At 38.9% G+C, this 23,511-nt stretch overlaps 3 protein-coding genes and 1 long non-coding RNA gene across 6 annotated transcripts; 1 reads left to right on the forward strand and 3 right to left on the reverse strand.

Moving 5' to 3' along the window:
* Positions 1–885: 885 nt before the first annotated feature.
* Positions 886–3,728, reverse strand: hoxc8a (homeobox C8a). 2 transcript variants are annotated; one of them, XM_088329927.1, is made up of 2 exons: positions 2,912–3,728; positions 886–2,242 (listed from the first exon to the last, which is right to left on the reverse strand). In XM_088329927.1, the coding sequence occupies exons 1-2, from the start codon at positions 3,345–3,347 to the stop codon at positions 1,938–1,940; spliced, it is 741 nt and encodes a 246-aa protein (XP_088186053.1). In that variant the 5' UTR covers positions 3,348–3,728; the 3' UTR covers positions 886–1,937. The 2 variants fall into 2 exon arrangements, with proteins under 2 accessions (XP_088186053.1, XP_088186052.1); XM_088329926.1 differs by having other exon boundaries at positions 886–2,248.
* On the forward strand, positions 1,930–6,532 carry LOC148369286 (uncharacterized). Its single transcript, XR_015849874.1, has 2 exons — positions 1,930–2,165; positions 6,276–6,532. It is a non-coding gene; the product is annotated as an uncharacterized LOC148369286 (long non-coding RNA).
* A 968-nt stretch (positions 6,533–7,500) lies between these two features.
* On the reverse strand, positions 7,501–9,623 carry hoxc9a (homeobox C9a). The gene is made up of 2 exons (XM_088329928.1): positions 8,987–9,623; positions 7,501–8,371 (listed from the first exon to the last, which is right to left on the reverse strand). The coding sequence occupies exons 1-2, from the start codon at positions 9,531–9,533 to the stop codon at positions 8,127–8,129; spliced, it is 792 nt and encodes a 263-aa protein (XP_088186054.1). The 5' UTR covers positions 9,534–9,623; the 3' UTR covers positions 7,501–8,126.
* Positions 9,624–16,187: 6,564 nt separating this feature from the next.
* Positions 16,188–20,428, reverse strand: LOC148369288 (homeobox protein Hox-C10a-like). 2 transcript variants are annotated; one of them, XM_088329929.1, is made up of 3 exons: positions 20,033–20,182; positions 19,495–19,996; positions 16,188–16,462 (listed from the first exon to the last, which is right to left on the reverse strand). In XM_088329929.1, the coding sequence occupies exons 1-3, from the start codon at positions 20,180–20,182 to the stop codon at positions 16,188–16,190; spliced, it is 927 nt and encodes a 308-aa protein (XP_088186055.1). The 2 variants fall into 2 exon arrangements, with proteins under 2 accessions (XP_088186055.1, XP_088186056.1); XM_088329930.1 differs by having other exon boundaries at positions 19,495–20,428.
* Positions 20,429–23,511: the final 3,083 nt, after the last annotated feature.

The following is a 23,511-nucleotide window of genomic DNA, read 5'->3' on the forward strand; positions in this document are numbered from 1 at the left end:
CTGTGAATGGTACACAGAGGACAACTTGAACAGAAATGTGAGTTTTTTTTATGAAGTTTGAAGAATAAAGATAACACTCCGTTTATTACCCATATTCACATTTTCTACATTATATATATATATATATATATATATATATATATATATATATATATATATATATATATATATATATATATATATATATATATATATATATATATATATATATATATATATATATGCGTGTATATATATATATATATATATATATATATATATATATATATATATATATATATATATATATATATATATATATATATATATATATATATATATATATATATATATATATATATATATATATATATATATATATATATATATATATATATATATATATATGCGTGTGTGTGTAAGTGTGTATGTATGTATATACACCCTCCCCCTCAAAATATCTCCCACATCATGTTCAAATTCTTTCTGCCTGGGTCGTAAACACATTCTGTGTGTGTTGATATTATCAGCCCATTTCTAAAACATGAAAAAGAAAAAAAACTGCTTAGGAGCCTTAGGCGATATGCATACATTTGTGAATGTGTGTGCGTGTACCTATGTGTGAATGTAGGGAACGGAGGCAATCAATCGGTGGCTGGAATAAACGGAAAAAAACACAACAGAGCGAAATAATTGTGAGCCATCATCTTTATTTGTGACTATACATCAACAATGGCGGGACACAATGTTGTCTTTCACAGAAGAAACACCGGGAAACAAGCATAATTGCAAACATCAATATTTAACAAGACGTACATAAAGGTTATATTCAGTGCAAAAAAAAAACTACTCTATTTCACCAGCACGTTCAAATCAAACAGAAAACTTGCTGTAATTGTTGCAGTCAATGTGCGTTTTGTAGGCAGTTTGAGTTGTTGGGGAAATATTTTGTCATTCTTCCGGAGCCGCCACTCTTTCAAGTGGAAACCAGAATTCTGCAAAGGCATCATCTTGGCTCGGAAGTTTAGGTAGTGCCTCGTAACAATCTCTTAATTGCTTCGCTTGGCTTGGAGCTAATCGTCTTCCCAAGACTCAAATAATTGTCTTCAACAAGTATCCGGTAAATGCTACATACACATAACTTAATAGTAGATTGTAGAAGTGTGTGTTCACGCTTATGTTGTGAGTGTAATTTTAAGAGAATTTATGTGCGCGCTCAAGTGTTTTTGTGCATATCATTTTGAAATGAAAAACCATCGGAAATCTCCATAATCAGGAATCTATATTGCAATTATCCCCAAGTTTAGGTAGCATCGAAGGATCTCAAAAATCGCAATTCCCTGGTCATCCTCCCGCCCCAAAAAGCGTGTTGGAAGCTCATGACCTTTTTTCTCCGGTGAAGACAAAAACAGCTAAAACGGAAACGATGATAACAACAACAACAATAATCATAATAGAATAATAAAAGTGGGAGGCTTGTAGAAAATGCTGCGATGATGACTTAACACGCCACTAAAAACCCTCCATTGAGTTTACTAATTTGAACCGATTTGTGTTTATTTACAATTGTATCATCTTCCGAGCTTATTTTGACGCCTCATAATAGCTAGGAATACTTTTGTTATTATTTACCATGCTTTTGATTTCCCTTTTGTTGTATTTTTGCAAGGGAGGTTTGAAATAAAAATACAAGAACAACAAAAAAGCGTCTATGATGTTAAATTCAACTTAGTATTTTGTTTTGTTTGTTAGAAAAGGGTCATTCGGTCGATGATGAGAGGTATATGTGCCTATTGATTATAATAATACCGTTTGGATTCCCGTTCCCACTTGACAAAACGAAAGGGTGGTCATAAAGATGACGCGCTTGCAACTCCTCTGTTTATGAGACCTCGCTCTACTCTTTTTTTCTCCTTCTTTTCTTTTTCAGCCATATAACCATAAAAAGGACCATAAAATCACTCCTTGCTCTCCTCTCTCTCTTCCACTTCCTTTTCTTCCCCGTCTTCCCCTTCACCGTCCTCGTTGCCCTCCTCCTCGGCCTCCGCATCTCCCCTCTGACCCGGAAACTTGTCCTTGTTGTTCTCCTTTTTCCATTTCATCCGCCGGTTCTGGAACCAGATCTTCACCTGTCGTTCAGTCAGGCTAAGGGCGTGCGAAACCTCAATTCTCCTCTTGCGCGTTAGGTAAGGATTGAAGAGAAACTCCTTCTCGAGTTCCAGGGTTTGGTAGCGGCTGTAGGTTTGACGGCCGTTACGGCGTCCTGGGGCTTGGCAAGAGGGGGTAGAAAGTCAGACAGGAGGGGTCAATCAATACAATAATGTACAGGCACAAACATTTGATATGACAAATTAGCTTTTATTGTTGCATCTTTAGCTTTGAAGGGATTGTGTGCAATTTTTATACTCATCTGCACCTTAATACAACACTGGGTATAGGTGAATAGTCGTTGATATACAGATACTTTATTTTTATTTTATTTTATTGTGTCATTGTTTTAAAGTTATGTTCTAAAGACATTGATTTGATATTGAATGTTCTTGACAATTAAGACAATCTTGAATTTTGAATCTGTTTTGTCAATATGACCAAAAGAAAAATTAGAAGCTTTGTCGAATCGGGCAAAAAAATTGAGAAACACTGCGTTTGCCAACAATGACACTTTATTTACTCATGGTAGAGCATTATTGTTTTATGACATGTAGCAAGTGCCACAAATTTAAGGGCCCTTTCAAATCAAATTGACTGTCATGCTCAGTAAATGTGAGCTGCATGGACATGTGCTGCACTGCAGTGCCGCCTCTACACGTTATCGGTATGATTTGCGTGTGCAGTCCACACACACACACACACACACATATCTACTCCAAATAATAGGAGCGCAGAGGCACACACACACCAATAATAATGATAATAAAATGCAGGTTCTTACCGTGGGGTCGCATCCATGGGAACATCAGGCTTGGAGAGGAGTTCTGGTTCAAGTGGCCTTGTCCGTCTACCGGGTTCGAGCCTACCGACGATTTACAGTCCGGGTACTGCGCCAGGCTCGCTTCTTGCTGGCTGCCGTAAAGCGATTGCCTCGGTAGGGCTTCATATCCGTAAAATTTCCCCGCGTCGCTGTGGCATGCCAGGGCGCACGGGTTTTGTTGGTATCCTGGGTTGGACATGCCAGTAGTGCCGTGGTGGAAAAAGTCCTGGACATGATGGGACGGGTGCTGGAAGCCCGGTGCGGCCGCTCCGGGTCCGTAAACCAGCGTGTGGCTGCGAGCGACGCTTTGAGGAAAGCGGCAGTCGTAGTAAGTTGGTTCCAAGGACTCGCCGCCTTTGTACTTGGAGAAAAGAGGGTTGACAAAATAGGAGCTCATGTTTGTTTTTGCATCCAGTGGTGAGCCGCTCTCTCTCCCCTTTCTCTCTCGCCCTCTCTCTCACGGTAGTGGAAGACCTCCGAAGGGGTGATGGCAGCCTTTTGTCTGAGTGGGGGGGTCCCGATTCTTCTATACACAGGCGGGCATACGTAGACAGACAAAACCGGAACTGGAGGAAAGCTGCCCCTTTGGACAATCCGCAGCTCACTCTGAGCCTTTCCCTCGCATCAGATCGCTCTCTCGTCTTTCCTTCCTGGCTGCTACCGTAACCGTGTGTTGTTGTTCTTCTCCCCCAACCTCGTTTTGTTGCTTTTCTCTTTTTTTGCAGGCTCAAGATCCGCTCATGCCATGTGCGCTTCTTATCTTAACTTAAAGCTTGGCGTGCTCTACCGGCACAGTCACAGACGCTGCGTGCTCTCGTTTTTTTCCTTTTTTTAGCTTCCCACCCCCACTGCTGGCGCCCCCTCCCTCCTCCCCGTCCTCCCCTCCCTTCCCCATCCCCTTCATCTTTTCCATAGCGGTCAGGCACTGGGCCCTATACAGATACTGTATATACACCTTGAGAAGAGCTGCTTGTAATCATCACTATGTGATCTCCTCATCAGTTCTTGGTATTCTATTTTCTATAGATGCCTTAAAACATAAGTGCTCGGAGGTGAGCGCCATTTTGGCATCATACTTGACCTCCGGTATGCTGTGGAGGTCAACAATGACAATACAAGATAATAATTTATACAATCACTGCAACAAAAACGAGTGCACAGAAACTTTAAAACATATTATGACTAATGTTGGTCTTTTTGGTGCTGCTTTATGTTATTGCACAAACCCGTGAAAATGTATACCTTATGAATTGTTTGGGGATTTTCTTGTTGCTGCTAAGTGTTATTGCACGTATTTCCATTGCACCATTGTTATCATGAATTGACTATTATTTTTCATTCAGGTCAGTCTCTAAGCACTACGTTGTAAATATGTCTTTGCCTATTTATTCTTAAAGTCAACAGTCTTGCAGTTTATTATATTTTTCCTCTTTATTACGTGTTTACTGTGGAAAGCTATGTCTAATGTTCTTGCATACAGTGTTACCAATATTTTGCAACGTTGATATTAATGACAATTACGACAATTTAATTCAATAACTAGTCCCAACCAAGCATTGCGATCTTTCCTTTCAAAGAATAACTCAAGATACCTAAGAGGGGTCACTGGCCTGTTTCAAGCGTAGAACTACTTTTTGTTCCTAATTATCGCAAATGGCACGCAGTTTATACATGTCTAAAATAAAAACATATGTTATTACCATGTTATCATCGGCTTAATAATTAGTGGTAGTTTTTAAATAGGCTCTTACTAGAAGACTTTTACTAGAAGATCGCAATGACCCATCACTAGTGAGCTATTTTCAGGACGGTCAGCGGGAACCTCAGCTGTCCACACGGGCGCCACTTTGGAGACCCCTGTTGTATTACACACCTTGATAATAGCTGCTTATTATAATCACCATGTGATTCCCTCATCATCAGAATCAATTTTAACATGCTTTTTTAATATTTCCAGGTGTGTTGAAAACAAATGCGTAAAGTGAGCGCCATTTTGGCGTCATATACTTGACCTCCGATGTGCTGTTGAAGTCAACAATTATAGTGACAATAATAATGTGCAACCACAACAAGCACATTGTATTCCAAAATACACAAATTATAACACGATCAGTCGCAAATAAACACTGCAATCTACACCAACAAGCAATGACTTGCATGATACGTATACACTAACAAAATGAGTTCTCTGTGCAGAATACACACCCAAACATGCAACGGCCTTCGTGTAATCGAGTAAACGGGGCCATTGCGGGGCAGCGCACACTTGCACCCGGCGCTGTAAAACACCGACACACGCAAAAATAAACACGACCTATGAATAGTAGGTGCCACTCAATGACCCCGTAAAAGCCACGGAGGATAAATCTCCCTGCGCGGAAGAGTTCATAAAATTTTACACTGGATGTTTAGCCGCAATCAGCATTCGCAAAGTCCCACTTGAATGCTCGCTCTTGCTCACTCTTTCCAAATATGCCAGTGTGCTTTTTGTGGGGCCACTAACGTTTTATACACATCGTCGTAAAATATGAAAGGCGCGCTGGGTGAATTTATGGACCTTTCACACCCTATAAATATGCAGATTGCCAATTGTAACGCGTTGGAGCACCCCGCACGAACATTTCAATACAAATGATCACTAATGGGTTTTCAATACGAATGATGAGGATATAAATATTTTATTTTATTTTATTTTATTTTATTTTATTTTATTTTATTTTATTTTATTTTATTTTATTTTATTTTATTTTATTTTATTTTATTTTATTATTTTTTGTTTGGTTCTGTTTTGTTTGACACAAGGATGTTACTGCACCGTATGATTTTTTTCGTCTGTGGTTATTAATAGAGAAATAAACCTATACTTCTGTCACAAATGTGTTTTTTAAGAGAACAATGAAAATGCAGTGCTAGGCACATATACCTCTCATCATCGACCGAATGACCCTTTCCTAGATTTTTGTGTGTGTTTTCTTCTGCAGTTGGGTGAATAATACCATTTATATTTCTGTCAATTATTAAATCTATTTTATTTCATTTTTGTTTTTGTTTTGCTCGATATGACAGGAATACAATTGTCTGATAGAAAGTGTTATATCAAAATGAAGTGTTAGGATTTAATTGCATTTGTAATCATGAGCGTGTCGATCCACTCCATGGCAAATAGAAGGTGTTTATAAAAAAAATAAAAAATGCATAATTGCATAAATACAGACCCTTAGAATGATGAATCTGCATGCAGTCATCTTTCTGCTTTTTGGTGCTCTCCATAATACGTATTCACTGAACAGAGCTGTCGTTTTGCCCTGTCTTTATTTTTACAAAGCAAGCCACAAAAGCACTTGGACATGGTGCGCTTCGAGCAATGAGGCTCACAACGCGAAGCAACAGCGTCCTCTAGCGTCGACATGGCCGCCTATACCTGACAACCTGGCTTGAATCCACCAATCAGAAAACATCATGGCGGTGACAACAAAATGTCCCCATTTGTCGAAGTCTGGTCACCGCATCGCCATTTTGTTTGAATGGGAGGACTTTTGCAAGATATGACCCATATTTGAATAAAAAATATTTATAACACAGTGCAGTTTGTTTTTGTGATCAGAGATGATCATTATTGATTTTCTTCTCTCAATGCTCATAATAGAGTTCATATATGATGAAATGGGGGAAGGTGGGGGACAAATGCAGCTGGTCTGCAAAGGGGAAGCAGGAGGGGGTCTAGGTTGCAATGTAAGTGCGCATGACTCCTTTGAACGAGTCTTACGGCTCTCTCCATTAAAACCATAAAGTCATTTAGGTCAGACGTCTAGCCAGTCACTCGAGTTTGCTTTGTTGGGCTGCATTTGAGACAAACAAGCAAGCTCCAGCGTTGGGTTGTAAAAAGCAACCCGTTATGTGTGAGTGTGTGTGGGAGTCTGTGCGGAAATACACAGGATTGGCCTTTGGAAAGTGTAGCATCCTGTCTTTATTGTTCACGCACCACAAAATGGTAATTTAACCATTATATAAAGGGAAGTTAATGCAACACTCACTTTCACATTATGTTTGTGCTATTTTCTAACTATTTTTAAAAATTACACTATTTGTCCATAGATAAATGCTAAATGTTTGTTTGAAATGTGCGAACAAGGGGAAAATATAAGTTCCATGAGGTAATTTCCTTTTGCCGAAAGGAACATCTCTATCACCGTTCTACCAGCTTTAATATTTTAGAGAGTATATAGCCAATTTTATTCATCACATATAGTTTACTTAAGATGTTTTTATTCAGTTTACGAATGCTTTATTTACTTTGCATTTAATTATTGCGAATAGATAACATTTGGTTCAGAACTATTTAGTTACACTCAATTTAAAGAAAAACGTGATAGCTACCAGGGGCAAAAATCATTTTCGAGTGTAGTTGAGAGGTTTGGGTGTTAAATATATTTTATGAATTAACGACAAATTATTTTACATTTACATAATAGACCTTGATATAAAATATTTGCTCCAAGGAGCGAAAATACCGTTTGAAAAGTAGTTACAGAGGTTCACGCTAATACAAAGAAAATGTATGAATTACCAAAAATATATATGCTATATTTAAATATACATATATATATTACATTATGGGTGAGTTAATAAAACAAAAACATGATATATTACGTATTAAGTGTAAATGTAGGTATTGTGTATGTCGCATTTTCTACACATCACGCCCAAACACATAATGCAACTGGGTGCTGACGTTTATATTTGCAGATCTGTGTCTACAATCTACAATTAAATTTATGTAGGATTAAGGGACAAAAAAGGGATACACAACAACTATAACAAAATTACAAACAAGAATTTCAATTGCAAAAGTTTTGATCATGTACAAATACTCAATATGCAACGTAAATTACGCATGTGTGAAACACAGACGATTTCAAGTATTCTCTTACTTTGGAGCGGTATTACGCGTCCAAATTGTACTTTTCAGAATTTCGTTTACAAAAATGTAATTAAATGTCAATGTTGAATTAGCTTAACTAAAAACACATACACAAAAACACACGCTTGCGTAGAAAAATATCAACCATCAAACAGTCTAAAAAAGTGGGGTTAAAATGAGCAAATTATAAATACAAAGAGGCCGTGCGTGCTGTCCAAAGTGGTTCGAATCATAACAGTCGGGACTTCCAGCAAATTATTGCTCCTTGCTGTCGTTCTTCTCTTTGTTCATTTTCTTCATCTTCATTCGCCGGTTCTGGAACCATATTTTGACCTGTCTCTCGGTCAGGTTTAGGACACGGGCCACCTCATAGCGACGGTCCCTGGTGAGGTACATGTTGAACAAGAACTCCTTCTCCAGTTCGAGAGTCTGGTACTTGGTATAAGGGCAACGCTTCTTCCTGGTGGATCGGGCGTGGATCCAATTTGCCACCGGGTTGTCTGCAAACAAAACAAACCCAATCAGAGAGACCAAGGTAAGTGCAAGTGGACTGTCATTTTCAGTCCAAAGTCCGTGTGCGCACTGAACATAGCATGTATTCGTCCTCTTTAACTTGTGAGTAACACCATCGTAAAATTCTCAATGTGCTTATTCCCTTTATTGGCTCATAAAATAGCCACAGTTCAAGCCTTTACAAGTCCTCGGCGAAACTCATCCAATGACATTCCTTAAATTGCGTGTGTGTGTTTTTCTCCACACGTGATCTTGAAATAATCAACCTCAGATAGCTAACATTGGGTTTATGATGGGCCTAAAATGGCTGAAAATATTGTGCATGGGTAATTATTGCAGCCAAGAAATTGAAAAGTGTGATCATTTTTGTAAAATCAAAACTCGTAGCTACACCCAAATCCAGCATCTTCCAGTGGTTCTTTCGAAGAGAATGTTTACAACCCCGGGAGGTTTTTATAGCCCCAATATTATTAGCCCAGTAGCGTTTGTCTTTTATAGTTCCTGAAGCTCGAGCCTGCAGTAGTAAGGGGTGCATATGTGTCGTTTCACATTACGGACGAGTAAAAATGGGGGAAAAAAGCAGTAAAAGAGCTTGAACTTACTTGGGTCTAGCTCGGGTTTCTCTTCTTTGTGCTTCCCTGCAGCCAGCAGCTCCGTTTCGGGCGAAGGCAGACCACGCACGTTCTTGTCCCGGACGTCTGAGGATGTGCAGTAAAGATAATCCGCATAGGTCCGCCCGCTGCTTCCTAGACAGTCGCCGGCTCTGTGCTCCGGGAAGGCGTCTGGTTTCAAACCGTAGTGCCTACCGTTGCCCGGGTAGCCGTGGAAAGGCACCGCACCCGAGATTGGCTCCAGCCATGAGCGCATATAGCGCGAGTCCGTTCCCAAATGAGTCTGGTGGCCGTACGGATGATAAACCACTGACGACTGTGAAGGGGCCCAGGAGGTAGGGAAAACTGCCGGCTTGGCGGCGAAACTGCACGACGGATAGTCCCCGCAATCCGGTACTAGAGACGCAGGACGAGGACCGGAAGGGTGTGAGACTGGAGCCGAGAAGCGAGCCGCCGCTGCCGCTGCGAGGACCTCGTCTGTATCGTGGCTGATCAGGGAGTCCACATAATAATTACTTATGGGCCCAGTGGTCGACATGTCGAAGCTTCCCGGACTCGTTTACATGCATCCGATTATTATATGGCGTGTATGTGTACTTTTTTATCTGGCCATAGAACAATCAAGGCAGGTAATTATTTCTCCAAGCTCCACTGCTTCCAATTGGCTGCCCACGTGTCACGTGGCTGTATTTATTTCACAAAAATTGCACAGCGGATCAATGCGCCATTTATCCGCGGGATAGACTTGCGCTTAGATAGGATTCAAGAATGTTTACTCTTTCTAGTCAACGGCTCCAAAAATACAAATCCAACTCCCATTGTGTTATTTTTTTATCCTGGAGATTAAAACGGAATATGAGAGTCCAAATAGAGGATCTTTGTGCAGTCGCAGTGCAGATGCATGCGCACCCTGCCTATGAAACTGAGCTCGGCACTATTTGACGGCGTCATAAATCTATGTCCCTGTGTAAAATCCTCCACCTCAATTCTACAGCAAACGATATTGAAACTTGAATGTGTTTCTTTGCACTTGCGCCCCTATTTAGTGAATCTTTATTAGCACTTTTGTCATGTTGTTTATTTTGTTTTATTTTTAACAAGGGGCCGGAGTCTACAATTAAAGAGACAAGAGGAATCCTCAGGGTAGATAGACACGGATATGCTCGCAATAAAAGTGTGCGTTGTTTTCGACGACGTTTTTTTTAAATGGGAATCCGGGGAGATGGCAATGGTGAAGAGGGGTCCCAACATTGTTGACAGACAGCCCACTACTGCGGTTGTATTCCACATAGTGGCCGTTCGTGTTTTAATGCCTGTCAATAAATTTTAACGACGACCATTTGATTGTTCATAAACGTGTCGTTAATAAGCCAGCATCCCAGTCCCACTGTCGACATAAAAACCGACGAAACTATATCCTTGAGCGCACATACACTCCTACGCACACTCGTGTGCACAACAAGGCCGAAGACATTGAGGTTATAAAAGAAAGAATAAAAAGGTTCGTTAGATTAGGGGGGACCAAAAGTTCTTGCAAGCGGGATAATGTCGCTGTTGCAGTTAATTTGGCTGCTTTATCCTGCGGTATATGGTCACTTAGCAGGACATGAAACAACATTGGGCTGGTAAGCCAACACGCTGCAATGCGACTGCAATTAGAATAACAGTGTCATTAAGTTTAATTTTAACTTCAAATGTTAAATATCTGCCTGCAGGTGACCTGGATCAGTTTGGACACACGAGGAGGGCTCCGCTTTAGACTCAGAAGGGCCTTTCCGCATCACATTTGTGTCATTTTTTAATATATCATTAATTGGTAAAAGGAAAAGTGTGTACTGCTTTAAAGTTTACTTTAGTTTTGGTCCGATGTAAAATATACTTTTCCCCGCAAATACGTTTTAAATTTAGTGTAGGCTCATTACAATTAGTGACGGGGGAGTTTTCATTCAACTATATACTATATTTGGAATATTTGGAATTACCTGCAGGCAAATACAAATCTTCATGGCGTTTTGTAATTAGAGAAAAAAGTTCTATTTGTACTTTGTGACGTTATCAACGATTTTATTTTTCAAACAGATATTAAGTGTAAGTTTACAACCCCCAATAAACGTCTACATATTTGCATTTGGGGTTGCAATGTTATGGAGTTCAGATTCAAGCATGAAATGTAAAAGGCCAGACAGTAGTCTAAGTCAAATGTTACACCAACTGTAAGCGCTATAAATTCTCAATACGATTCATCAATTAGATTTTCTTTTCTTTCTTTTTTAGGGGACAGTTTGAAGGACTTACTTTTTATAAATTTCTGCGGCTTCTTTAAGTGTTCGTTGCATGCGATACTTTCAAACATGAGCCCGGAATTACATCTTTCCTCTATTATTGTCTTTCTACTATAATGAGATTTAAGAGTGTACCTTTGAAAAAATGTAATAAACAATTTCCTACCACTTCGTGCGACTCTGTTCTCGTTTACCCATGTTACCAATGTCAACTATTGCAGATGATATTTCATATACAGATTTTTTTTTACTGACGCTGCACTGTTCTTGTTTGCATTCCGTTTACTTAATCCGCATGCATGCCTACTCCTCAAAGATCCAATTGCATGCTAAATATATAACCATTGAATATAAAATAATCCTGCGACTAAATTAATCGGACGGTGTATCATATTGGTGTCCATAGCAAATACATTTTTTAACATATTTACTGCAGAGTACATTTTCTAATATATGCTAAAAAGATGGTATAACAATGAGAAATTTTAATAAATAAAAACTGTATTTGTCTTCATAAATGTACAGCTCTTTTGAAAAAACTAACAACTTTAGTGATTTGTGTTCGTTACCCTTAATCAATTGACTTGTTGGTAACGATTAGTGACAGTTGTTCACAAAATTGGGTATTTTCAGAGAGCTGCTTCGGTAATTTATGCAAACTCTTTGTTCCAGCGTCTAAGAGTATCTTTAAAACATGTTAGTAAACTGGACTCGTGCGTGACTTCACCGTGTGAGTATTTTCGGGGAAATTGAGAAACTATAGATGGACATGGCCTCGCGGAAGATACGTTGTTCGGAAAAAAACTTTATTTTGATTATTTATTTTTCCCTATGCAGAGTAGATATCTGAATTCACATATATTTATGTACTCGAGAAAAAAATCACTGCATTGCCTCACGTGAAGGGATACATGCACATTAACTCCTGTATGCCCTCACAATTGAAGGGGTATTTTTTGCCAAAACCGAAAAAGCAGATTTGACCCGCTTCAATTTGGCAAAAGAACAACATAAATAAAAACAAATTTTGAGCCCAATGCATGACTCCTCCCTTACATTCGATATGTTATTTTTGATGGTGATGATAATGATGAATAGTACAGTTGTGATTTACAAATGAGTGAATGGAAAAATCCAAAATGTCTTTCAAAAGGCAACCAAAACATTTTTTCTAATAGTTTAAAATAAACATAATAAACAGACAAAAAACGTTGTTTGTTAATTTTCCAATTAACAGATAGGGCTAACTCAAACACATTTTGACCTGTGTTTTGTATTTGTTTTTTATTCATCTGAGATGCAGCCTATTGAATTTAAATTTAGAGCAATTTGCGTGTGTGTGAACGTGTGTATTTTATAAATGTTGTCCATTTTGTTGTTGTGTTGGTCATTTATCTGGCTGTCTATCATCCCACCTCTCCCAAAGTGTCCCGAGAAGGAAGTGAGTGTACGCGGGCTTTACTTCCTGTGTGCCAGCACTACAAAGTGAAACAAAATGGCTTTATGTTTATATGGTTTTAGGGCGAACTGTTTGCAGCGCTGTAAAAGTCTTTGTCACTGATACATTCCAGGAGAAAACGCCCATTGAGCGAACTCGACTGAATGTAAGTGACTTTGGATTCCAGACTGCTCCCCCTGTATGGAGCTTGCACCGCCGCCAGGGATCTTTCTATACCGTTATACAAGGCAGCGGAAGGGCACATTAAAAACACGGGACGCACTGCAGCCCCCATGACTGGAAAACAACTAACACGACACAACAAGTCAACTGTTATTGCTTTACCTCTCCGTAATTACTGAACGGACTCCTTGCTCATTTCATAATTTGCTTTACCTCAGCTGATTTCTGTAGTTACTGTGAAGGAAGAGCGATGCGAGATGAATGCGTATGTGCACGACTGAATTTGGGCAACAGTCAAAATAGTATTTGACGGGAAAAAAGAGAGGTCTCTAGGATAAATTAAGAAATGTAATGCATAATGTAGGGTTATTCAAACACACTATTTGAAATTTAACCCTCCTGTTGTCTTTTGTGCAAGATGACCCGCGCCACTGTGTTGTTAATAATAAATCCTCGGAATTATACTCAATTTAACTTTAAATGCTATGATATTTCCTATATTGGTCCCAACAATAGAAACAACTGAAATGTGTTTTTATCCACATTTTTGTACAAACTGTACAACAAAGTACGGATATGGTCCTTAAAATGAGGACAATACAAGGGTTAATACAACACATAATCTGTTATATGACTTAAAGATGCTTCTGGATAGGAGTTCGTTAACTGTGGGCAAAATACAAGAATATTTGCATTATTGTTATTGTGTGCAACGTAAATAATTTGGTACAAATAACTTGACTTGACTTACATTTCGCTTTGCAATGTAAAGTTTGAAAAGCGCATACTCTTAATCGTAAAAGCATTGTTGATATCATTCTTGATTTTAAGAACCTGCACTTCTCGTTAAGCTGTATTTGGAAGTCACATATAAAAACTAAATGATGACTATATGTCGTGACTTATGTTGAAAAAATATGTTTCAGTATAGTGCTATCTAACCTATATTATAGAGCAGACACTTACCATCTAATGAGTACTATATAATTGCACTGTAGAGCGGTTTTTGTGTAACAACTTCGTTGTTTCCTTTTGCAAATAAATGGTTGGTGTTGTTTTGTTCAGTGCCCAAGTAAAAGGCAACAAACAATTGAGTATTTTAAATTCCGTGTTTATCGTAATATTCGATACTGTGAAGGGTTTAATCTACAGCAAATGATAGCTCTTGCTAGCATGATAAACATTCTAAGTAGCGGTTATAATAAAAATAGTAATAATAATAATTAAATTCAGTCAATTGTGGCTTTTTGACGTTTGGGTTAGTTGCATGCGGGAACACAAATTATTATTCATGATTGCTATTTATGTAACCTGTAAATGAACATTTTAAGTTAAAGTTCTGCTACTTCTTCATGTTGCTGTGAAAATAATGAACTCTAATCGGTCCATCCGAGCATAGCAGGTTATAAAAAATATAAACACACATATGGATAAAATCATCATAGCATATTGCATAAATATCTTAAATAGCCATACAAAAAAACTGCAGCAATATTATTTTACAATGCACAGTTGAAAATTAGATTATGCAGTTCTGAACAATTGGAAAATTATCAAAATGACAAAACGTGACATCGACCTGTGAGATTTGCAACAAATATTACTCCAAATGTCCATGAAGAGGCGGCTGGATCACATCCCCTCAGACATATCGATTTTTCACGTTCATCCATCCCTGCGACCGCTCTCACATCTTCCTATCAATGACACTTGCCTTTTGTTTACAACTTGTATTTACCACATGCAAGAAAACAGCATCGAGGGATGCAAAATGACCTGAGAGTCCTCTCCCACACGTTCGTACACACACGTGAGTCAAAGTTAAATTGCTCCTTTTCATATTCCATTTTGTGTGGCGATTTGGCCACTTTACGTGAGGGGGTTGACGTGGGGCATTAGGAAATTGCGCTCATGATGAAAACGAACTGACGTAATCAAGGCAGTTTCTTGTTGCCGAGCCAGGAAGCCAACCCCAACAACATGAAACTACCTAAACCACGCTTCAGCTGCGTGATAAAAAAGGGGAAGAAAATCCACGAGGGGGTGGCAGTAACAAAACTTAGACAAAGGAGAGTATGGCACACAAAAACAGCCCACAGTGAACAAGAAGCCGCAGCCAGGAACATCCGAACAGGACCGAACAATTCAGAATATCTTGTAATCGTTCGTCTAACCAGAAAAGCCGAGCCTGCGTATACACTTTCAAAAATCTATTATACGAGAGCGCACACATCTCCATCACCGTAAAGCATCAATGCAAGCCGCACACAGCTGTCAAACGACAAACACCCGCTGAGAGATGGATCACACTTGTCCAAAACAGAAAATTAAAAAGTGAAAATAAAGCAAAGGGATTGAATATTTTTCAAAATCAAAATATAATAATAAAAATAGTCCTACCTTGACTTTGTCCGATTCCATGTGCGCGCTCTCCTTGATGAATAGATAGAAGCTGCATGCATGCTGCCTTCCCCCCATTGGCCATACACGCTGCTTATCCTCCATCTTCCTTTTTACTTGCTTTCTTTCTTTCCGCTCCATCTTTCTTTTAACCCAGACGGCTGCAGCCTTCAAGTGTGGATTATGCACTTTGCAGCCAGCGTCGTGCAGAATCGCCCTCCTCCACGCACGCACACCTTTTTAAGCGCATCTTTACTGCTGCGGCACATTATATTTGCAGATCATAAAATCCACCCCCAACGCTTTCCGGGCCGAAGCTGACATTAGATTTTTTTTATGACCTTGACTTACTGTGGTCACCTGGATAATATTTAAATCAAGGTTATGGTCTCCCGATTCGATTAAAGCGGCCTGATGCTCTCAGCAGCACTTTCTCTCCCCTCACGGTCTCTCGTTCACACTATTTTTTGCAGACACAAGTTGGCTGCCTTCACATGTCTGTGTTGTTTTGACGTGACGTAGCTGCGTGGGCTTCTCGAAAACTTGCACAGCTGGTCGCGTGCGCGTCATCCACGCAAGATATTATCTTCCATGATGCATCTAATCCAATAAAGAGTCGTTTGTTGTTTAGAAGAGTTTGTATTTTAAGGCACGCCTCCACGTTTCCTTGTGTGTATCCAAAAAAGTCGCTGGATGGTTTCATGATAAAATGAGTGTGTCGTGTGTGTTTGTGCGTGTAATTCCGTGTGTGTGCGTGTGTGTGTGTGTGTGTGTGTGTGTGTGTGTGTGTGTGTGTGTGTGTGTGTGTGTGTGTGTGTGTGTGTGTGTGTGTGTGTGTGTGTGTGTGTGTGTGTGTGTGTGTGTGTGTGTGTGTAAGTTTGTCTTCGCTTTAGACGTAGTGATAGACGGCGCCATGCTCTCTATGGCGATTCTCCCTGCTGAGCTTCTTGAGCTTCATGCGTCTGTTCTGGAACCAGATCTTGACCTGTCTGTCGGTCAGGTTAATACTCCGGCTGATCTCCAGGCGGCGCTCGCGGGACAAATACATGTTGAACAAGAACTCCTTCTCCAACTCCAGCGTCTGGTGTTTGCTGTAGGGACACCGCTTCTTGCGGCCGCTTTTGGCCTTCAACCAGCTTCCAGTTGCCTTCCCAAGGGAGGGATCTGCTGTCCATGCAGAGAAAAACACTTATTTTTACTTCTTTCTCAAATTCAACCAATCAATCAATCAATTAATCAATCAATCAATCAATCAATCAATCAATTAATCAATCAATCAATCAATCAATCATCCAACGAGCCTACATGTTATCTATCTATCTATCTATCTATCTATCTATCTGTCTATCTATCTATCTATCTATCTATCTATCTATCTATCTGTCTATCCATCTATCCATCCATCCATCCATCGATCCATCCATCGATCTATCTATCTATCTATCTATCGATCTATCTATCTATCTATCTATCTATCTATCTATCTATCTATCTATCTATCTATCTATCTATCTATCTATCTATCTATCTATCTATCTATCTATCCATCCATCCATCGATCCAACCATCTATCTATCTATCTATCTATCTATCTATCTATCTATCTATCTATCTATCTATCTATCTATCTATCTATCTATCTATCTATCTATCTATCTATCTATCTATCTATCTATCTATCTATCTATCCATCCATCTATCTACTTACCTACCTGCCTACCTATTACTACTGTCTGTCTGTCTGTCTGTCTGTCTGTCTGTCTGTCTGTCTGTCTGTCTGTCTGTCTGTCTGTCTGTCTGTCTGTCATCTAGTACATGGGTCTCCCCTTTTTTGGGAGATACTATTTGCTACTAATTAGTGCAAACGGACCACATATTATATGCCTTTCTAAAACATGTAATTACCATGTTGTTACTTTGTTATTATCAGGTCCATAATTAGTATAATTAGGGTTATAGTCAACCACAAAAAAAAAAAAAAAAATTACGAGAAAAATCACAATGTTCCAGCACTGGTGAGGTATTTTCAGAACCGTCCTGCAGGTACCTCAGTTGTCCTCTGGGGGCACCCTGGTACCCGCCGGTACCCCTTGTAGAGACTTCTGATCTAGCATGATGTGCAACGTGTTTCAGTTTTTACTATTGCACACTAGAATAGATATTATTTAAACATTTATATACAAGTGGATTTATGCATTAAAATACCATTTGTTGCGTACAATATTAAATAGGGAATGCACACACTATATAAAGTATGAGAATAGGTATACACATACAACAGATGAATAAAGTGAAATGAAATGTAATAAAACAAACTAAAGTCAGGGAATAATGATAAATAAAACTCTTCCGTGCATACACATAAGGCCACAAGCACGCGAACACACAAAAGATACATTAGCACACGAACCCATGCACCCATGCAAGCACGTAACCAATGTTGACAAGGACTTTTATTTCTTGTTTAAAAATACATACCTATTGAGTAAAAATAAAAACAAAGAACGATTTCCCGCCATATTTAGTAAGTGAAATCCATTAAAACGCAGCCATCAATTAGAAGCCATAGCTAGCTATCCACCTAGCCTGCTAGCTAAAGCCAGCAACTCGGGCAATGTCTCTGTAGTTGTTATCGTTTTTGTTTTTTTTTTGTTTTTTTTGCTTTTGGTGGAAAAAAATCGCTTAAAAAAGACCTTGTCGTTAAGACAAGTGAATACCATCAACACTATACTTGAATTTCCACCAATAAATGTGTGTGTGAGTGTGTGTGTGTGTGTGCGTGTTTGCATGAGCGTGTGTTTCGAAAAGTGTTTGTTGTGACACTACACGAGACACGAAATCTGAAAAATAGTTTATAAAACTCGAAAAATCTCTTATACAGACCTTAAAAATGATATAGAATTGTAGTTAATCAATTTTAGCATGAGCAATACATTGGTTTAATCTTGTAACACATCTTATGTAGTCTACAATTTGCTATTATTATTATTATTATTATTATTATTATTATTATTATTATTATTATTATTATCATGATTATTATTATTATTATTATTATTATTATTATTATTATTATCATTATTATTATTATTGGGGCCCCGGGTGTGGTAGATTTCAAGATACGGCAATAACTTTAATGTTGATTAAATCCTCGAACCTGGAGATGGGTTTTAATTTTGACAAGCGAACATACGTTTTGCTCCAATTACTGTACCTCTGTTTTGAGTGTGTAATTGGATCGAATTACGACGAACAACATTAGCGCCTTTATTGTGGTTCTTTTACTGTCAGTGCTGGACCTCAGACTCCCATAAAGGATTACTACTTTGGTGCACTAGAGCCAAAGTTCTCGTGTAAGAATTCTTGCAATTTAAATCCCAGAAATAACGTAAACGTGGCTGTAAAATATAAACTCTTAAAAAGGGGAGAGGATTTCATCGAATTCGTTGTATGCATAAACACTCAAACCATCATGCACACACGCACATACAAGATAAATGAAATCTAATTACCCTATTTTACCCCCAAAAGATTAGCACCTCGCTCATGAATCGCATGCAAACACACGCTAGAATCAAATATGAAAGGGTAACCAAAACGGTGGCTTCATTTAAAAGCACCAACAAACAAAACAATGATTTTTCTCAAACAGGCAAAAGCGAAAAAAGAAAGCTTGCAGAAGTGCAACATTCACGTAAAATGATTATGATGTAAAACACACCACCAACATAGCGTTGTGACTGTGGTGCAGCAGCATAATTTGATTTTTTAATAATTTTTCTATAGGCAATATTCGTGAAATCTGATGGCTGCAGCTTTATGTTATTTTTTCGTTTCAAATTAAGCAAAACTGTATCTTTTGGAATCAATAATAGTAAAAATGTCGCGTTTTATGTTGACAGCACAGTAAAGAGGCGTAAACGATGACAGTTTCAAAGTAAGTGTGTGTGTGTGTGTGTGTGTGTGTGTGTGTGTGTGTGTGTGTGTGTGTGTGTGTGTGTGTGTGTGTGTGTGTGTGTGTGTGTGTGTTTATACGACGATAAGTGCTCTTCTCACATTGCCACATTAATGTAAAGGTGTTAATCCCCCAAGCCTGCATTATTGTGCCATGTCGCACTCGATTTTTAAAGGGAGGCAGACTAGATGGGGTGGCATGGGGTGTGGAGTTGAATCCGTGCAGTCAAACGTGGGTGTACCTTTGAATTCGACATCCGAGTCATCCGAGCAGCTGTCACTTTTGGCCTTCTGCTTTCTGGCCTGACCCTGCTCCTCACCCACCTGGCCGGCTTCGTTCACACTATGCCGGCCGGGGCTCGGTTCTGCCGCCGTGACCAAGTGAGCAAGGGGGAAACCGGAGGGGAGGGTCCTCTCATCCGGTCGATGCCGCCCCTCAGCGTCGTACACCTGGAAGGAGCCGCTCGCCTGTGGCCCGCAGCTATTGTCCCCCAGCCGGATGTAGACCGCCGGCTCTGTTTCGGCCTTGCCCTTATTGCTGTCATCCGGATAGCGGCCACAAAACGCCTCCTCTTTGACATTGCACGGTTGTAAACACGGCGCAACAGGTTGCGAATCCCCCCCGGATTTGGTGCCCGAGCTCCATGTGGCCAGATGCGCCTGTGCAGGGAGGTAGGGCTCGTTGTGGAAGCTTCCGAGCGGGATCCCCTCTGCAGGGAGTCCGTCTGCCGCGGTCGTGGGAGCCTTAGAAAGAGAAGTCTGCCCCCCACTGGTTTGCACGGTTCTCCCACCAGAGTAGCCGTAATCCTGGGCGGCGTGGACGAACATCCCGGGCCCGCTAGAGAAAGCGTCACTCCTGAAAGATGAAGATCCTCCCATTAAGGAATCCATCAGGAAGTTGCCAGCCGCTATGTTGTTGGAACATGACATCTTTTTTTGTTTTCCTGCCCCCACTAGCGGATCCCTCCGAAAGAATGAGGACAGTAGGATGCTGACATCTTTTGGGAGGAGGGGGGCGCAAAAAATATATCAGGAACGTAATTATGGATGCTAGGAGACTTGGTCACGTGACTCTCAAGACCAATCGTAGCGTGGAAGTGGCCTTGATGCTCCAGACTGCTATGACGTCAGTGCGGTCAAGTTGGGAAGAGAGAGGCGTATTGGATGGAGCAAGGGCGACACCTAGTGGCTTAAATATGGCCAAGCAAGGCAAGCCCCCTGCTTTGAAAACAAAGGCGAGCTGCTCAGACTGATGGCTTTCCCATTACAACAACGTGGCTTCTGCGGCCATTTCTTTGCATTCAAGTTCAGTTTCGGAAAGATACTCTATTCTCACCATGTTTTAAACAACAAAAAGACCGCAATGGCATTTCAGACACTATCAATCTTTGTATTCGTTTATTTTTGATGAACAAATTAACAGGTAAGGCGCAAACTAGAACGAGAATAATGGTCATTTCTTTGACGATATCTTAAAATCTCGAAGACACCTCTGTTTTTGTGAAAATGGCCTACATTTTTAAACCTATGGCGCTCGTTTTAAGTGTCCTCATTATAACGAATGCTATTACCGTTTCCACCGAATTGCATTTATTTTCACTTCTCACATTGTTTTTCTTACGACATGGATTGAACTAAATAAAGCTTTAGGTTGCTGTTTGATGAAATAAAGGCTATCAATATAAACTACTCCAAGAAGTTGTTATTATTTCGTTTGGAATTATTATCATTGTAAAATGTATAATATTCTCTAAAACATGTACTATAAAATATATACCAAAACATCAAGAAAATCCCTAGTTTTGTTTTTGCTTGTTTTTCTTTTAACAAAACATTTAACAACCTCATAAATAATTTGCAGTGCACATTAAGCAATTACGCTATGTTTGACAGACTTTTACGTGTTTTTTTTCAATGTGTATTATTTTTTGAGAGTGCTATGGTGTACATTTTTAATGTTCATCGTCAGGAAATATTTGTGAAATATCAATGGATGACTAAAAACACAGACCTACTGTTGCATTTTTAAGAATTGTTCTTGAAATGTGTGGAACAGAAAAATGTCATTGGAGTTAGGAAAACCGTCTGAACGGTTTGCCAACACACAAATCCAGTGGTTTCAAAAAAACCCCACTGTTCTTTGCTTAATCTGCCTCGATTTTTCCAGCATGTTTGACAATGTTTTTATCGCACGCTATAATTTGTGAAGAACACAACCGCGTTTTCGCTGCAACTAAGAATATGCAAACACCGTTTTAACAATTATTCCCCCCAAAATGTGTTTCAAAGATCTTCAAATGAATTTTGTTGGATTTTATTTTTACGAAGACAATTAAAAACGGCAGCAGACAGGAACATAAGAGTTGTTCTAACAAGTTGCACCAGTTTAACATAACATCAAAGAAGCCTAAAAATTCACAACACCCACCATTTAAAAGGTGGTAACGCAACATACAATTAATATACTCACACGAATACATAGGTTTTCGGTTGATCAGGATATTTGAGAACAAATATATATATATATATATATATATATATATATATATATATATATATATATATATATATATATATATATATATATATATATATATATATATATATATATATATATATATATATATATATATAAAATAAGAGAAAGTATATTGCAGTCGTTGTAGTATTTAGGCCAATGTCTGCTTGTGTTTTTGAGTGTCTGTTTGTGTGTATTAATCTCAAACTAAATCTGTATATTTAGATCGTAATATAATTTGCAAATATATTACAAACTAATACGTAACAAAGTCACACAACTCATTTCGAACTGAGGCAGAAAAAACAAACACTCATAGTTACGCGTATTTGTTCTAGGAGTGTATGTTTATCCTCAAACTTTTACTATGTCCGTCCACAGCCCATGACCTATAAGTAATTAACAACAACAAAAATTGACGGGTGGATTCTCAGAGGGGGGCATAAAAATCAAGATAACAATACTATTTAGAAAAGACCGATTTCTGGTATGTAACACATGGCGGTCAAGTTGTGTATTGCTTCACACTTGAGCTCGATGAGAAGCAGACCGACTCAAGTTTGTATTTGTATGTGCTTGCATGCATGCGTGTGTGTGTGTGTGTGTGTTTTGTGTGCGTGTATATATATATATATATATATATATATATATATATATATATATATATATATATATATATATATATATATATATATATATATATATATATATATACTTTCAAAAGAAGAAGGTACCATCTCTGTGTGTTCCTGTTTGTGTAAATATCTGTGGCACGAATTGGGAAGTAGCAATGTTGCTAATTTGCCGTTGGCAGCCTCTCTAAATATATTTCCTTATTGGATGCGAGAAAGCGTGTGCTGCACGTCCTTTTTCTTGGTGCGTCAGTGCAAATTTACTGCCCCAGAATCATGTAGGTTCTTAATTAAAAACCACAGTAGCAACCACCGTCAAAGGAGAGACGACATACATTATTAAACGTTACAGCAAAACACTCATCTTTTGCAAAATGTGACCTGAAGAAAAGAGGAGGACTGTGGGATTTGGAAAATGTTTGCATTGTAAATAAGCGAAGTCAACAATTTCAGCCATGTAAATGGACGCGTTTTGGGGGTTATTTGAGCAGCAATGAGCTGGAGGTCGTTTTATTGCGTCGAACTGTTTTATTGCCTCATAGAACAGGATAGGTGCTGGGTTGTGAGCAGTACAACCCAGTATAAAAGCTTTCAATAGTCTATAACACGTGGATTAACCATTTTAAAGAGGGAAAAGCGGAAAACAAATTTGTTCGTGGCATCATAATCAAGAAAGAGATTGGTGTTAATACAAAAATATTTGAAACTTCAACAGGCTCGTTTGAAAAAAATTGAACATTTTGTTCATCACCAACCATGATCGCCAGACCTTTCGCTTATACTATTTTTTTTCTGGTTTAGTTGCACATCAATAAAGTTTTCAAAACAAAACAAAATTCCCTCCACACATATTCCGACACGCTTGTCCTCACCAGGGTTGCAGGGCCAAAAGGAAAAAAATAATAATAAAAAAACACTATTTTTTTGGACAAATGCTTATTTTTACGATTTACCACCGACGTTTCCAGGCACGTAAGCAAGACAAGTTGAATGCATTGACCCATAAGATACTCTTAAGTTTCACATATTATTTAGAGGCGAACATTCATTCATTTGTTTTTTAATTTGAGGGCTGGGTTCACGTTTCCCCAAGAATTTATTTGATATAA

This window comes from Urocampus carinirostris, chromosome 3 (assembly GCF_059441175.1).
Source record: "Urocampus carinirostris isolate Australia breed hairy pipefish chromosome 3, RoL_Ucar_1.0, whole genome shotgun sequence".
NCBI lineage: Eukaryota > Metazoa > Chordata > Actinopteri > Syngnathiformes > Syngnathidae > Urocampus > Urocampus carinirostris.

Bases quoted from the DNA above. Each gene is read 5' to 3' on its own strand.
- hoxc8a (XM_088329926.1), bottom strand. From the start codon at position 3,347: ATGAGCTCCTATTTTGTCAACCCTCTTTTCTCCAAGTACAAAGGCGGC. The intron at 2,249-2,911 runs GTAAGAACCTGC...CCTCTTGCCAAG, and splicing joins CCCATGGATGCGACCCCACG to CCCCAGGACGCCGTAACGGC.
- hoxc9a (XM_088329928.1), bottom strand. From the start codon at position 9,533: ATGTCGACCACTGGGCCCATAAGTAATTATTATGTGGACTCCCTGATC. The intron at 8,372-8,986 runs GTAAGTTCAAGC...TTTTGTTTGCAG, and splicing joins GAAACCCGAGCTAGACCCAA to ACAACCCGGTGGCAAATTGG.
- LOC148369288 (XM_088329930.1), bottom strand. From the start codon at position 20,182: ATGTCATGTTCCAACAACATAGCGGCTGGCAACTTCCTGATGGATTCC. The intron at 16,463-19,494 runs GTACACCCACGT...CATGGACAGCAG, and splicing joins CTCGGATGTCGAATTCAAAG to ATCCCTCCCTTGGGAAGGCA.